This window comes from Neomonachus schauinslandi, chromosome 3 (assembly GCF_002201575.2).
Source record: "Neomonachus schauinslandi chromosome 3, ASM220157v2, whole genome shotgun sequence".
NCBI lineage: Eukaryota > Metazoa > Chordata > Mammalia > Carnivora > Phocidae > Neomonachus > Neomonachus schauinslandi.
Window position 1 is genome coordinate 80,111,049 of NC_058405.1, and position 14,460 is coordinate 80,125,508.

At 39.3% G+C, this 14,460-nt stretch overlaps 1 protein-coding gene across 1 annotated transcript in view; it reads right to left on the reverse strand.

Moving 5' to 3' along the window:
- Window positions 1-14,460, reverse strand: part of MPHOSPH8 (M-phase phosphoprotein 8) — a 53,295-nt gene that overhangs the window by 5,876 nt on the left and 32,959 nt on the right. Inside the window, exons 6-10 of the mRNA XM_021678206.2 lie at window positions 9,837-9,962; window positions 9,665-9,753; window positions 7,056-7,196; window positions 6,238-6,324; window positions 2,645-2,799 (exon numbers count right to left, since the gene is read on the reverse strand). Of these exons, the coding sequence (XP_021533881.1) occupies window positions 2,645-2,799; window positions 6,238-6,324; window positions 7,056-7,196; window positions 9,665-9,753; window positions 9,837-9,962 (598 nt within the window). The remainder of the gene's footprint in view (window positions 1-2,644; window positions 2,800-6,237; window positions 6,325-7,055; window positions 7,197-9,664; window positions 9,754-9,836; window positions 9,963-14,460) is intronic.

The window sequence follows — 14,460 nt, forward strand, 5'->3', positions numbered from 1 at the left end:
TAAATGTAACTTCCTACTCATCCTGCTTTCCCGTTCTATTTTTCTTTAGCACTTAGCATCTGACACACTATGTGTCTTACTGTCTATGTTGTCACAGGGAATTTAGGCTCTAAGAGGGCAAGTCTCCTCCCCCTCCCCCACTGCTGTCTCCATCTTCCTGGCCTTCTGAATAGTTCCTGGCATACGGACAGCACTCAATACTTATTTGTCTAATGAAAATGAAAATTCTAGGAGCGCCTGGGTGGCTCAGTCGTTAAGCGTCTGCCTTCGGCTCAGGTCATGATCCCAGGGTCCTGGAATCGAGCCCCACATCGGGCTCCCTGCTTGGTGGGAAGCCTGTTTCTCCCTCTTCCATTCCCCCTGCTTGTGTTCCCTCTCTCGTTGTGTCTCTCTCTGTCAAATAGATAAATAAAATCTTTAAAAAAAAAAAAAGAAAATGAAAATTCTATTAAACAATAAATTTGAGAATTGCCACACACACATACACGTCTTTATAGTACTTAGTTTAGAAGGCAGTTAAAAAATGATCAGTGCTAATTCAGAAAATATTTTTAAAAGATCTTGTTGGGAAGGTAACCAACTCATTTGGTTTGCCCAGGATATTCCGGTTTTAGGAGTGGAAATCCACTGTGTTGGGTCATGGACACACAGAGAAATTACCAGTTGGGTAAGGCTCCCAGCAAAGGCTGCCAACATGGGCAGACTCACCACACATACATGCCCTTTTGGTTTGTTTTTTGTCTCTCGTCTGAAATTTACCTTACTTCCTGCTTAGAATATAGATCCTGGAATTGGAGTAACCATCATGCAGGCATGAAGATCCAAGTCACACCCTAAGTGTGGTGGAGGAGGAAAAGGGGAAGAGTGGCTTTTCTTGCCCACAGCTGTCTACCCCTGGACTCTGTATTATTTTGAACAATAAACACCTTACTTGTATTAACTACTCTTTGTGAAGTTTCTATTATGTGTTGCCAAAATACTTTTTTTTAATTAGTTTCAGAGGCAGAATTTAGTGATTCATCAGTTGCATCTAACACCCAGTGCTCATTACATCAAGTGCCCTCCTTAATGACCATCACCGATTATCCCTCCCCCCCCCACCTTCCCTCCAGCAACCCTCAAGTTTGTTTCTTAGAGTTCAGCGTCTCTTACGGCTTGCCTCCTTCTTAATTTTCATCTTATTTTATTTTTCCTTCCCTTCCCCTATGGCTGAGTAAGCCAAAATAATTCTTAAGGAAAAAGCTACTATATTACTTGTATGAACTTTCAATTGAAATAAAATGATTTAGAATTCGTTTGAAAAATAATGAACTTGAATGGATACACTGTGGTACATCCAGACAATGGAATACTGTTCAACATTAAAAAGAAATAAGCTATCAAGCCATGAAGACATGGAGGACCGCTATGTTTATACAGCATTATTTACAATAGCCAAATTATGGAAGCAGCCAAGTGTCCATCGATAGATGATGAATGGATAAAGAAGAGGTGGTATATATATTATTCAGCCATAAAAAATGAAATCTTGTCATTTGCAACAATGTGGATGGATCAACAGAGTATAATGCTAAGTGAAATAAGACAGAGAAAGACAATACCATATGATTTCACTTGTATGTGGAATCTAAGAAACAAAACAAATGAACAAAGGAAAAATAAAGAGACAAACCAAAAAACAGACAACTATGGAGAACAAACTGATGGTTCCCACAGGGGAGGTGGGTGGAGGGATGGGGGAAATCAGTGAAGGGGATTAAGAGTGATGAGCACTGAGTAATGTAGAGTTGTTGAATCCTATATTGCACAGCTGAAATATAATACTGTTAACTAACTGGAATTAAAGCAAACAAAAATTAAAAAAAAAAAAGACGTGGATGAATCTTCAATGCATATTACTAAGTGAAAAAAGCCAATCTGAAAAGGGCAATACTGCAATTCCAACTGCATGACAGTCTGGAAAAAGCAAAACAATAGAGACAGCAGAAAGATCAGTGGTTGCCATGGGTCAAGGGGCAGGGGCAGGAAGGGATGAACAGGCAGAGCACAGAGAATTTTTAGGGCAGTGCTATTCTGTATGACACTAATGGTGGGTACATATCATTACATGTTTGTCAAAACCCCAAAATGCACACCACCAAGGTGAACCCTAAGGTAAACTATGGACTTTGAATGGTAACTGTCGTTGTAGGTTCACTGATTTTAGCAAATGCACCACTCTGGTGACAGATGTTAGGAGGGGAGGTTGTGCATATATGGAAGCAGAGGATATGTAGGAACTCTCTGTACTTTTGGCTCAACTTCACTGTGAACCTAAAACTGCTTGAAAAATTGTCTATTAAAAAAAAAGGAACTACAGATTAAACAGTTTTAAGAAAGCATGAGCCAAATTACGAGCATAACTAAGATTTCAAGTAGATAGTCCTAGATAGGATAGTATTAAATTTCAAAGTTTGAGACCTCAATAACTGTCAGAAAAATAATTCATATGCCACTTACTAAATTTATGATCTTTTGAGAACAGAAACCCATCAGGACTTCCACTTAACAATCTTCGTCTGAGCAATTATACACAGGCCATTCTAATTATGATGTGTCCAAACAGACTCTGTGACTTAACCATGGCATATTTGCTCACACTTACGTCTCTAAATGATTCTTCAGCAAGTCGTACACCAACACGTTGTTACACTGCTTTGCAAAATGCAGTGCGCTATTTTGGTGCTTTGACAAAATATTGCAGTCAGCTCCACATTCAATTACAAGTCGTACAATATCAGAATTTCCTCTTTTACAGGCCTATGACGGGGAAAAAAGGAGCAGTAATTACTCAGCTGTAAAATAAGTTAACTACCAATTTGTGTTTGCCCCCTTCTCCACACGTGAGCCCAGGAGTTCTTGGTGAAGAGAAAGACAAGAATGTTGGAGAGGGGGAAGAAAACCTGGCATCAGGTTTCACCAAGGGTTACAAACTGTTATGTAAACAAACAGTGGTATGCTCCTTTTACTCAGTGAACAGTACTGAAATCTGTGCTACGTTCAATTTCATCCCTGACTTCTGGGGAAATGGGCAACTCTGAAAAAGATACTTCTGTCCCAAGACAGAACAAACACCAGGCGTTTCTAAGCTCTAGTGCGCTCCATTTTTCAGACCAAGTCTCTTAGCATCACAAAATAATTCCAAAATTTCCCTAAAAGCCGCTTTAAAGGAGACTAATTAAGCATAGATACAAATTTGAATTTGGCAAATTTAAGATGGACCTGGACACAGTTCAAAGACCAATTCTAGAGTAAAAAGACCTACATCCATGTTCTCTCCTGTCTCTGTTACTTACCGGCTATGGGACTTGAAGTTAAGTCCCTAATTCTGAGTCTCACTGTTTCCATTTGTCAAAAGGGGATCACAGTACTTCTGCCTCACAACACTGAGGCCGCAATTAAAAGATATATTGTAAAGGACCAGGGCAAGCCAGTAAGCTTTCCTACAAGAACAAGGCCATCTGGTGTGCTACCACTTAGTAGCACAGCTTAGATACTACAGAGTAGGTTTCTAAGCTGTGCAAGTGCTAGGTCAAAGGGCATGCATCTCATGGTAGATCTGACAAATGCTCTTCAAAATGATATAACCCCGTGGTTCTCACTGGGGTGATTTTGCCCCACCAAGGGAATTCAGGCAATGTATGGAGACATTTCTGGTTGTTACAGGGTGGGTATTAATGGCATCTGGTGCAAAGGTTAGGGATGCTGTTACACATCCTACAAATGATCTGGCCCACAATGTCAGGAGCGGCAAGGTTGAGAAGCCCTGCTGGAACCAATTATATGCCCCACATCAGTGGGTGGGAATGGTTTCTCCACACCCTCACACTCTGGTAACAACCAAGAAATATTATTTCTGAGATGAAAGGTTTTTTTCAATTTTGTTTCAAAAATTTCTGAAATTTAAATTTAAATTCAAAAATTTCTTAAATTTCTGAAAATCTCTCCCCATGTTTCTTTCTTCTAATTCTAAAAACCAATTTAATATACTAAATCCTTAAAGCTTAAGGAACCAGTACCAAAAAAACCCCAACACAAACAAAAACCAGACCAAAACAAAAAAACCAAAAATGAAATTTAAATACAGTTATAGGCAGTCTTATTTAGACAGTAGTTAAATATGCTTTAAGCTCTTCTCTACGAAGAAGCAACAAACAGTCCCTTGGCCCCTTCCCCTCTGGACACTGCATTCTTCCTTCGCAGATTAACTCCTAAGTGCCTGCTACATCCAGCATCCACCTTCTCAGCCCCTGCAGTCCCACACCCCTCAAACCTGAGAAACGAGGGCACCAACACCCTCTCCAGTGCTCCTTCCCAGTGGCATTTCTCAGCCTCCTCCTTTGGCATCTCTGCCTCAGCAGACACCGCAGGCCAGCTCCTCCTTGAACCGCTCAGGATACTTCTCTCTCCTGATCTTCCTCCCCCTTCTCTGGTCTTTCCTATGTGGCTGCCTTCCATCGCTGCTTTTCTTTCCCTTCCAACTCTCAGCGGTGACCCCACTCTCAGCCTAGGGCTGCAATTGTGCTGTCTATACCGATGAGCCCAAATCTGAATCTATAGCCGAACCCTCTCTCCTGAGCTAAAGATGCACATGTGAAACATCATCTGAGCATTTCCAGCTCAAATGCAACCCCACTCCCATTGTATACTGCCTGAGTTCCCTAAATTAGAAAATAGGATTACCAAGCATCACCTTCAGTTACCAAGTCCTGTGAAAATTCTATCTTCTTAAACCACTGGTCAGTCTACCCACTTTTATCTCCACTGTCACTACCTAGGTACACACTATTATTTCACTTAATTTTAAAAATGTCCCTATAAGTCTGCAAACTGCTTGTCTTTTTAACCAATCTGTTCCCTGTACTGAACTAAGGAACATTAAAAACAACCACCTTATTCTGATTATGTCTCTCTCCAGCTTAAACCTTTTAGTGGCTCCCAATTGCTCTCAGGATCAAGTTGTCCTAATTCCTCGTCCCAGATGTAGATGGTGTCCGTGCTCACTGCCCTATGTGCACACCTTTATGCGCCAGACTACTTATTTGCTATTTAGAATGTACCTGGTGATTTCTCAATAGGACAAAGTTTTAATTCATATTTGAGGTGCCACCTCTACTCTAAGCATATGGCAATAGAAGCACACAAGGAAAATTAAAATTCAAAAGTAGGGCTCCTGAACAAAGCAAGCATTTCCATAAACCAAAAATGAAATGGCAACACAAGCAGTGAGGAAGGTCCACATCCTGAGTATGGAAGAAGGCTGAGGGGCAAGGTGATCCCAGCCTTGAGAATAACAGAAATTCAAGACCACCCTCAGAACCATGCCTGATGCTAACTAGGGCCTATACCTGTGCTCTCTTACTGACTCAGGAAAGACTGCTGAAAATAGGTACTGCAGACAAACACCTACTTGGGTCAATTTCCTTGCACACAACTGTATCTAGGAAGGGGGCAATAAGACAGAGCCTCCACGCGGGGAACTAACGCATGGCTCGATGTCAGGACCCGCTATGTCCTAATGGCATCTTAGGCCAGGAACCTAAAACTGCCACTGGAACATGCTAGACCAGGCTGGGCCCCAGCAGAGGCAAATACAAAACTGCTAAACAGGGAGAGGTAATTAAAGGGTGAGGCATGGGGGAGGCTTTAACAACCTTCCACTCAAAATGGTCAGCAAACCACAATTCCAAACACCCATGAAGAAATCGGAGGCTAAGGAGATGAATCCACCAATGTAAAATAATAATGAAAGTACATCATGTTCTTTTCCACTCCCAGTTCTCTGTGCATATCCTATTCCAGTTCCCGCTTACACAGTTTATCCCTGCCAGCTCATATATCATTTGTAGGATGCAGCTCAGCCACCTATCACATCCAGCCTGTCTCACCTTTTTTTTTTTTAAGTAATCTCTACACCCAACACGGGGCTCGAACTTATGACCCCAAGATCAAGAGTCATATGCTCTACCGACTGAGCCAGCCAGGTACCCTACCTTGTCCCACCTTGAATCCGCACTGCTGAGCCTGGTATCAACTTTTATGTAATCCCATGGCTCACACTAGCTTTTAATTTTGCTGACCTGTTTCTCCTACACATCTTGTGTCCTGTTCCCCATCATACTCCCAGCCCCTGGCAGAGTGCCTGGCAATCAGAGGTACCAACAGGAACATCTGTCAGAACCGAAGTGAAGTATTTACCTTCATTAGAGCAGTCTCACCATTGCTCTGCTGGACATTAACAAAAGCTCCTGCTTCCAAAAGAATAGCCACTGTAGTTAAAAAGTTCTATTAAAAAAAAAAAGGCATTTTTAATTCTCAAAATTCTTTAAAAGTAAGATAGTTTTTGATGACTTGAAATTTTTAGCTATCAGGAAAAATACTCAGACTCTATCCAAAGCAGGTGAGTGAACATGGCTCTTCACTGTGCCCCACTGTTTAGGCCCCATGCACAGCCACACACAATTTGACAGCAACTTCAACCGGAAGTTTAAATATTGGCTTTAACATAAGAAACTCCGTATATCAATCCTTTAAAAAGATAATATGTGGGAACATTTTAATTAAGTTCTTAATCAAAAGGAACACTTAATTTCAATTAGAAAAGATTTTTAAAAGATTTAAGATTGAAACCAGCATTAGTACATTAATCAGAGGCCCTTTTTCTTTTTTTCTTTTTTTAAGTAATCTCTATGCCCAGCATGGAGCTTGAATTCACAACCCTGAGATCAAGAGTCGCACGCTCTATAGACTAAGCCAACCAGGCACCCCCGGGGTCCTTTTTCAATATGATTCACTTCCCACTAGATAAATCACACTTTGAAAATTCAATTATAAAGTACTACTGTTGATTAAAAAAAAAAATCTATTCATGACAAGTCCTAGATGAGCTGAAATATGAGATTCTAAAGTTATGTAACTATATGAGAGTTATATTTCACTACAGAAACAGACTCTGTTCTGGTCCACAGGCAGGAATTCCCACAGACTAAGAAACTGATGCCTTTTGAGTTCCCAACCTTCTCAGCTGCATGAATGAGGGCGGTGGTCCCATTCTTCTGTCTGCCATTCACCTTAGCCCCCTTCCTGATGAGGAGCCTCAGCAGGTCATCTTGTCCTCCTGCTGCGGCGAGCATCACCAGAGTCATTCCGCTTGAATCCTTCATTGGTTTTGTTGAGGAAAAAAAACATGTCAATGTCTATCAGAAAAATTTTAGAACTAAGTCTTTTCATCTATGGTATTTCAATGTGAAATCATTTAAATGCACTGATTTAAGCAGGTACTTTAGGTTTTCACGAAAATATCCTTATAATAAATAATCAGAAATATTACAATTTCTTTCATATATATTCATAAAATTTTACAACTTCCATGTTGTAAGGCCTATCATATCAACACTTCGCCTGACATATGATGAATCACATTCATATCTTGACGCTATAAAATGGCAAAGGTATTTCTTTATCGCACACTTCAGGCGCAGAAGTCTCCTTATGTTCTAGGTAAAACAGGTGAAACTCACACATTCGTTATACTCATTTAGTTGGCCCGAAAGACCTAAGGCTAGAAATGACCACTAGACGTGACCTAAGTCCACTCTATTGATGACAGGCTAAGTGAATGCTGTCACTACAAGTGGCCTATATGAATATAACTGTTGGGAAGTGATAGTTTGGCTACTCAAAGGATAAAGAAGAAAATTCAGAAGCAGGAAACAGGACACTGATATGATTGGTTTCTAAGAGGCTATGACAAAATAGAGAAATTAAAAAGATAAAATTACATAAAGTTCACAAAAAATAAAAAGGTAATTAATAGCTAAAATATTTCCAATCATTAACTGAAACAAACACATGGGAATACCAAACCATTAAATACCATCTGCTAAAACCAAGTTCTAATACTGTAGTTAATTTGGCTGTAATCTGAAAGCTTAGCAGAATTCACCTGTATGAGCAATCTGAAGGAACACAAAAGAAAAATCAACTGAAGTAAGATAGTGCACTTCCTCTCATTTGTAAAGTATCTTATTACTACAAAACATGTTAAAAGGAAAAAACCTTTTCCTAATTTATTAATAAAGACCAAGCTACATTAGTATTAAAGTAGGAAAAAAAAAAACCCATCTGATAAAACCCAACATCCATCCTTGATAAAAACTTCAGCAGGTAAACAAAGAAAGGAAGTCTAAAAAGAGAAAGGCTACTGTCCACGAGAAACCAACAATAGTACAACGGAAAAAGAATCTTCACACACAGCCTAAGGGGAAATCCCCACTCAGATCAGACACAGGACAGGATCATTTCCATCATCACTATTCTTCAAAATGTCACCAAGTTCAAAAGACCAGAAAAAGAAATTTTACTGGAGAAAAAGGGAACAGAATAGTTACTTTTTAGCAGATGATCATATTCTCTGCCCAGAGAATCCCAGGCAAGTGACTTAAAAATTATTACGGTAAGAGAATTTCACAAAGTGATGTGAGATCACATGCACGCACGCACACACACTAATCAATAGCTTCACCAAACATATATAATAACCAGTTAGAAGACAAAATGTGGGAGGAAAAAGATCCTAATGATCATACTAAGATAATTTAAAAATTATCAAGTATGTAGGAACACATCTAAAATAAATGTGTAAGAACCATACAAAGGAAAAAAACTTATAAAACTGCTTTAGGAATAAGTGAAGAGCTGAATGAATGTAGAGTTATCATGTTCTTATTTGGAGGGCTCAAAATGTAAAAACGTCAATTCTCAGCCAAATTAATCTATAGAGTTCATGCGATTTTACCCAAAATCCCAATAATTTTTTTGAACTGTAACCCCTAAGGATTAAGCCTAAAAAAAATCCACCACTAGCGCTGCCTGGGTGGCTCAGTTGTTAAGCGTCTGCCTTTGGCTCGGGTCATGATCCTGGGGTCCTGGGATCGAGCCCCGCATTGGGCTCCCTGCTCAGCGGGAAGCCTGCTTCTCCCTCTCCCACTCCCCCTGCTTGTGTTCCCTCTCTCACTGTGTCTCTCTCTGTCAAATAAATAAAATCTTAAAAAAAAAAAAAAAAATCCACCACTAAAGCAAAAATACTGAAGAAGAAAATATAAAAATCTTTTGTAAGCAAGACACCCAAAAGCCATAAAGGAAAGGATCGACAGATGTGACTATCTAAAAATAAAAATCCTCTAAGCAATAAAAGACTCAAAAAACAAAAACTAAAAACTAGGAAGAAAGGGTGAATACGCTTTCATTAAAACAACAAACAAAAAACAAAACCCCCCTATAAATCAGAATGAAAAACCTGCAGCAACAGAACCATGGGCAGTTGCTGTGAACAGGTGACTACAAATGAAACATCAACAGTGACAAGGACACAAGGAGTCATTTTATGCCCCTCAGAGCAGCAGAGGTTCAACCACAGACAAAACCAGACAGACCACAGCTAAACCAAATGGTCACTCTTGGGGCTGGAATTACAAGCTCTATAATTTTCTACATTATCCATTTCTACTGTGTTTTCAGTGAACATTACTTTTTTTAATTTTTAAAAAATGAAAAATAAAATAGAATTTTGTTAAAAGAGCTACTTCCCATCTTTATTTCATGAGATTTTACTAAGACATATTACCTCTTGGTCCAGGTTATATTCTTCATTTGAATTAAGTGCAACCTTCACAGCAATATAATCCCCATTTTTCACAGCATCCCTCAATAAATCTACAATGAAAGAAATTCAGGTAAATTAAGCCTCAAATATCTAGATTCATGAAAAGGACCTCCAAAATTCCTAAACTACTCACTACTTGGAATTGCATCTGCTGTGGTAAAGTTCTCATCTTCCCCATCAAGATGCTTTTGAAAATCTTCTAGTTTCATCCATTCCAACTGCAAGTCCATGCCCAAACTCAAAATCTGTTGTCTGCCATCTGGAACACAGAAGAGCCTTATTAATACACATTTTTTTCCTGTAACAATGTTGTTTTATTAAGTGTGTGGTGTCTTAACCAAAGTCTCATACACATTTGTAACATACTTCATTATGTAATTGAGTCTTTAATTAAATTTCTGCTTTTCTTGGTCAAGTAATACTAACTATCCACATTTAGATGTCATGGTGCTTCAAAGGCATAAAGATAAGTAGGTAATCTATTAATTATAAAATGATGAACTATGAATTTTAAATACAAGATTAAGTAGCTCAAAGGAAGAGAGAAAAATCATAGGGATTCAGTAAGAGGAATCTCTTAACATTTCTATCTTTGGCCATTCTTGGATATACATTGCCTCCAATCATTTATGCAAGCAAAGTCATTCTAAATGTGTAAACCAGACCTGTATGTAAATTAGTCACTGATCTTTCAGACTCAGCTCTAGCTTCTCCTCCTGGAAGCCCTCTGTGCTCCCGCCTACCCACAAAGCAAGTGCTAGTTTCCTCCCTCCTATGTCTGACCCAGGGGCTTTCCTAACATTAGGAAAGGACATGTTCATCCACTATTGGCGGTGCAACAAATAAGATTTGAGCATAACTCATTGGGGAGTATTGAAAACAACTGTGCTATTTTATTTTATTTTTAAATATTTTATTTATGTATTTATTTGGGGGGGACAGAGGGAGAGGAAGAATCTTAAGCAGTCTCCACACCCAGCACAGAACCCGATGTGGGGGCTTGATCCCACGACCCTGAAATCATGACCTGAACTGAAATCAAGATTTGGATGCCTAACTAAGCCACCCACCCAGACGCCCTTCAACTGTGCTATTTTAAAAAGCAAAAATCATAAATATTTTATGGTAAGAGTTAAAGTATTTTCACCTAAAACCAATTCCTCAAACTAAACAAATGTTAGACAGTTAATCTTGCCATAGAAATGAAGTTTGTAAAAGACATGCAAAGAAATGAAGGAAATTCTTCCAAAGCTTTCAACTCAAACCAACACTTCTCTTTGCTACCTCCAAGAGCATTCCATCGGAAAACAGCACCACCTTAGAAGCTACACATACTGGCTTTTCTGTATCCCAGCTCCATTCGTCAACTGCATGGCTTTGAGTAAGTCATGTAAACTGGCTGTACCTCACTTTCTGAGTAACAACAGTAGTAGTAATAGTAGAAGTAGCTAACATTCAGTGAGAAGTGTTAAAGTATTTACATAACTTAGCACACACACAATAACCTATACAGGGATACATGTTACAGGTAAGAAAACAAGGTGAAGAGGCTCTGTGATTTGCTCAGAAACACTTCAATAAGCCAAGAGCCATATTCTCACTGAGACATATCTGAGCCCACAGCTGGACCTCCCTCTCTAGGGCAGCCCCACGGAACCATGGAAAGATCTGGGAAGCAGGACAGATGAGGGTTTGTATCAGTTGAGATAATACCACCTAACTTACAGGACTGTTGTTAAGTAACAACAACATACAACATAAATAATAAGAAAAGGTATGCTGTAGTTTGGATTTTGGTCTCTAACATAGCCAACTGGTTCAAAATCCTACGTTTATTCCCACCAAGTACTGGATCTTGATTCGGCATCTGGTAGTTTTAGCCTTTTCTATTTTTAATAAACTTCAATTATTTTTATTTAAAAGATTTTATTTATTTGACAGAGAGAGAGCATAAGCAGCGGGAGTAGCCGAGGGAGAGGGAGAAGCAGCCTCCCTGCTGAGCAGGGAGCCCAACGCGGGGCTCGAACCCAGGACCCTGGGATCATGACCTGAGCCGAAGGCAGATGCTTAACCGACTGAGCCACCCAGGCGCCCCTAAACTTCATTTTTAGTAACACTAAAGAATGTGTTAGGAGGTGAACATCCGTGAACATGGCACTAACTTGAGCACAGAACCACTCTGGGGCCTAAACACTCCCACCCCATGCCACCCCCCACCACAGCGATGTCATGGATCCAGAGTTTGAATGTGTCATTCCCGTTCGTTCTTTTTAAAAATGGTTTTGCCATAAATACATATATCCTAAAAAATCTACAGTTGTTTCTTAGCTTTATAAAAATTGGTATTGGGTGCCTGAGTGGCTCACTCGGTTAAGTGTCTGCCTTCGACTCAGGTCATGATCTCAAGGTCCTGGGATGGAGCCCCATATGAGGCTCTCTGCTCAGCGGGGTGTCTGCTTCTCCCTCTGCCTCTGCCCCTCCCTCCAACTCGTGCTGGTGCATGCGCCTGCACGCGTGTGCTCTTTATCTCTCAAATAAATAAAATCTTTAAAAAGAAATTGGTGTCTACGACGGCTAATTCGGTGTGTCAACTTGACTGGACTAAGGGATGCCCAGATAGCAGGTAAAACATTATTTCTGGGTGTGTCTCTGAGGGCCTTTCTGGGAGATTAGCATTTGAATCAATAGAATGAACTAAAGATCTGCCCTCATCAGTGTGGGCAGGCATCACCCAATCCTCTGCATTGCACAGGAAGAGAGATTCTCTTCTTGAGCTGGGACCTCCATCTTCTGCCTTAAGACATCAGGAATCCGGGTTCTTGGACCTTTGGACTTCAGGGCTTACACCATCAGCTCTGTGGTTCTCGGGCCTTTGGACTCAGATTGAAATTACACTACCAGCTTTCCTGGGTCTACATTGCAAATGGCAGGTTGTGGGACTATTCTAAACCTTCATAATCACACATGCCAATTCCTCATAACAAACCTCCTTTTATATATATCTTGTTGATTCTATTTCTCTGGAGAGTCCTAATTAATACAGTATCATACTGAAGAAATTCTTTACATATTTTTGAGTACCAATCCTTTGTTTTTTTCACCTTTTTTAATGGGAACTTTGATGAATGGAACTGTTTTGCAGTCAACTTTATCAGTCTTTTCTTTTATGGTACTTTTTTGCATCGTTTCAGAAATCCTTCCCTACCTCCAAGATCTTAAAGATATGATCCTTTATCCTCCAAATACCTAACAGTCCTCTTTATATTTAAGGCCTTAATCCATCAGGATTTGGTTTTTGTGTATGGTTTCTTCCACATGGATAACCAAGTATCCTCACACCATCTATAAAGAGCTTATCTTTCCCAGAGATCTGTGTTGCCACTTACCATCTATCTAGTTTCCACAACTGCAAGGGTCCTAGTCTGAGGCCTCTACTTGATTAACTAATCTAAACTTCCCTGTGCAAAGTAAATACTGTATCTAGTTCTACAGTTTTATACAGCAGGTTTTGATTATTACTGGGTTAACTGGTTTTGGCTTTTGGTTAGTCTTCCACATACATTTTAGAATTGGTATTTATAAATTCCATGAAAAATTATGTTGGGAAATTGATTGGAACCACAGTGACACTACAGACCAACTTGAAGAAAATGGCAAATTTATAATACTGTGTTTATTAATAAAATGGTATAAATTTTAATAACTTTCAAAAAGTTTTGATAATTTTCTCCATATAGGTCTTACAGATCTTCATAACAATATTCTTAGCAATCTTTTAAATGTGTTGCTACTGAAAATTGATTTTCTCATCTCCCTACCTTTTTTTAATTGAAGTATAGCTGACACACGTTACACTAGTTTCAGGTGTACAACATAACGATTCAACAACTCTATACCTTGTGCTATGTTCACCACAAGTGTAGCTCCCATTTGTCACCAGACAACACTATTACAATATCATTGACTATATTCCCTATGCTGTACCTTTTATCCTGGTGACTTATTCATTCCATAACTGGAAGCCTGTATCTCCCACTCCCCTTCACCCATTTTGCCCTTTCTCTTATCCCCACCCCTCTGGCAACCAACAGTTTGTTCTCTGTATTTATGGATCTGTTTCTGCTTTTTGTGTATTCATTTGTTTTTTAGTTTCCACATAAAAGTGATTATCATATGGGGGTTTTGTCTTTCTCTGACTTATTTCACTGAGTGTAATACCCTGTAGGTCCATCCATGCTGTTGCAAATCTCATTCTTTTTCATGGTCGAGTAATATTATATTGAGAGAAAGAGAGAGAGAAAGAGAGAGTGTTTGTGTGCGTGTGTGTGTGTGTGTACATACACACCCCACAGCTTCTTTATCCATTCATCCATTGATGGGACAATTGGGTTGCTTCCAAATCTTAGCTATTATGAATAATGTTGCAATACACATAGAGGTGTATATATCTTTTCGAATTAGTGTTTTCCTTTTCTTTGGGTATACCCAGCAGTGGAATTACTGAGTCATATGGTATCTTTTCTTAATTTTTTGAAGAACCTCCATACTGTTTTCTACAGAGGCTGTACCAACTTATATTCCCCCAACAGTTCACAAAGGTTCCTTTTTCTCCACATCCTCGCCAATGCTTATTTATTTTTTTACTGAAAATTAATTTTTTAAGATTATATTATTTATGTAGAAATGTTTGCAGAAATGTACACTGTATAGAAATATAGAGAACTGTAGTTAACTTTTGTATATTGGTCTTATATCCA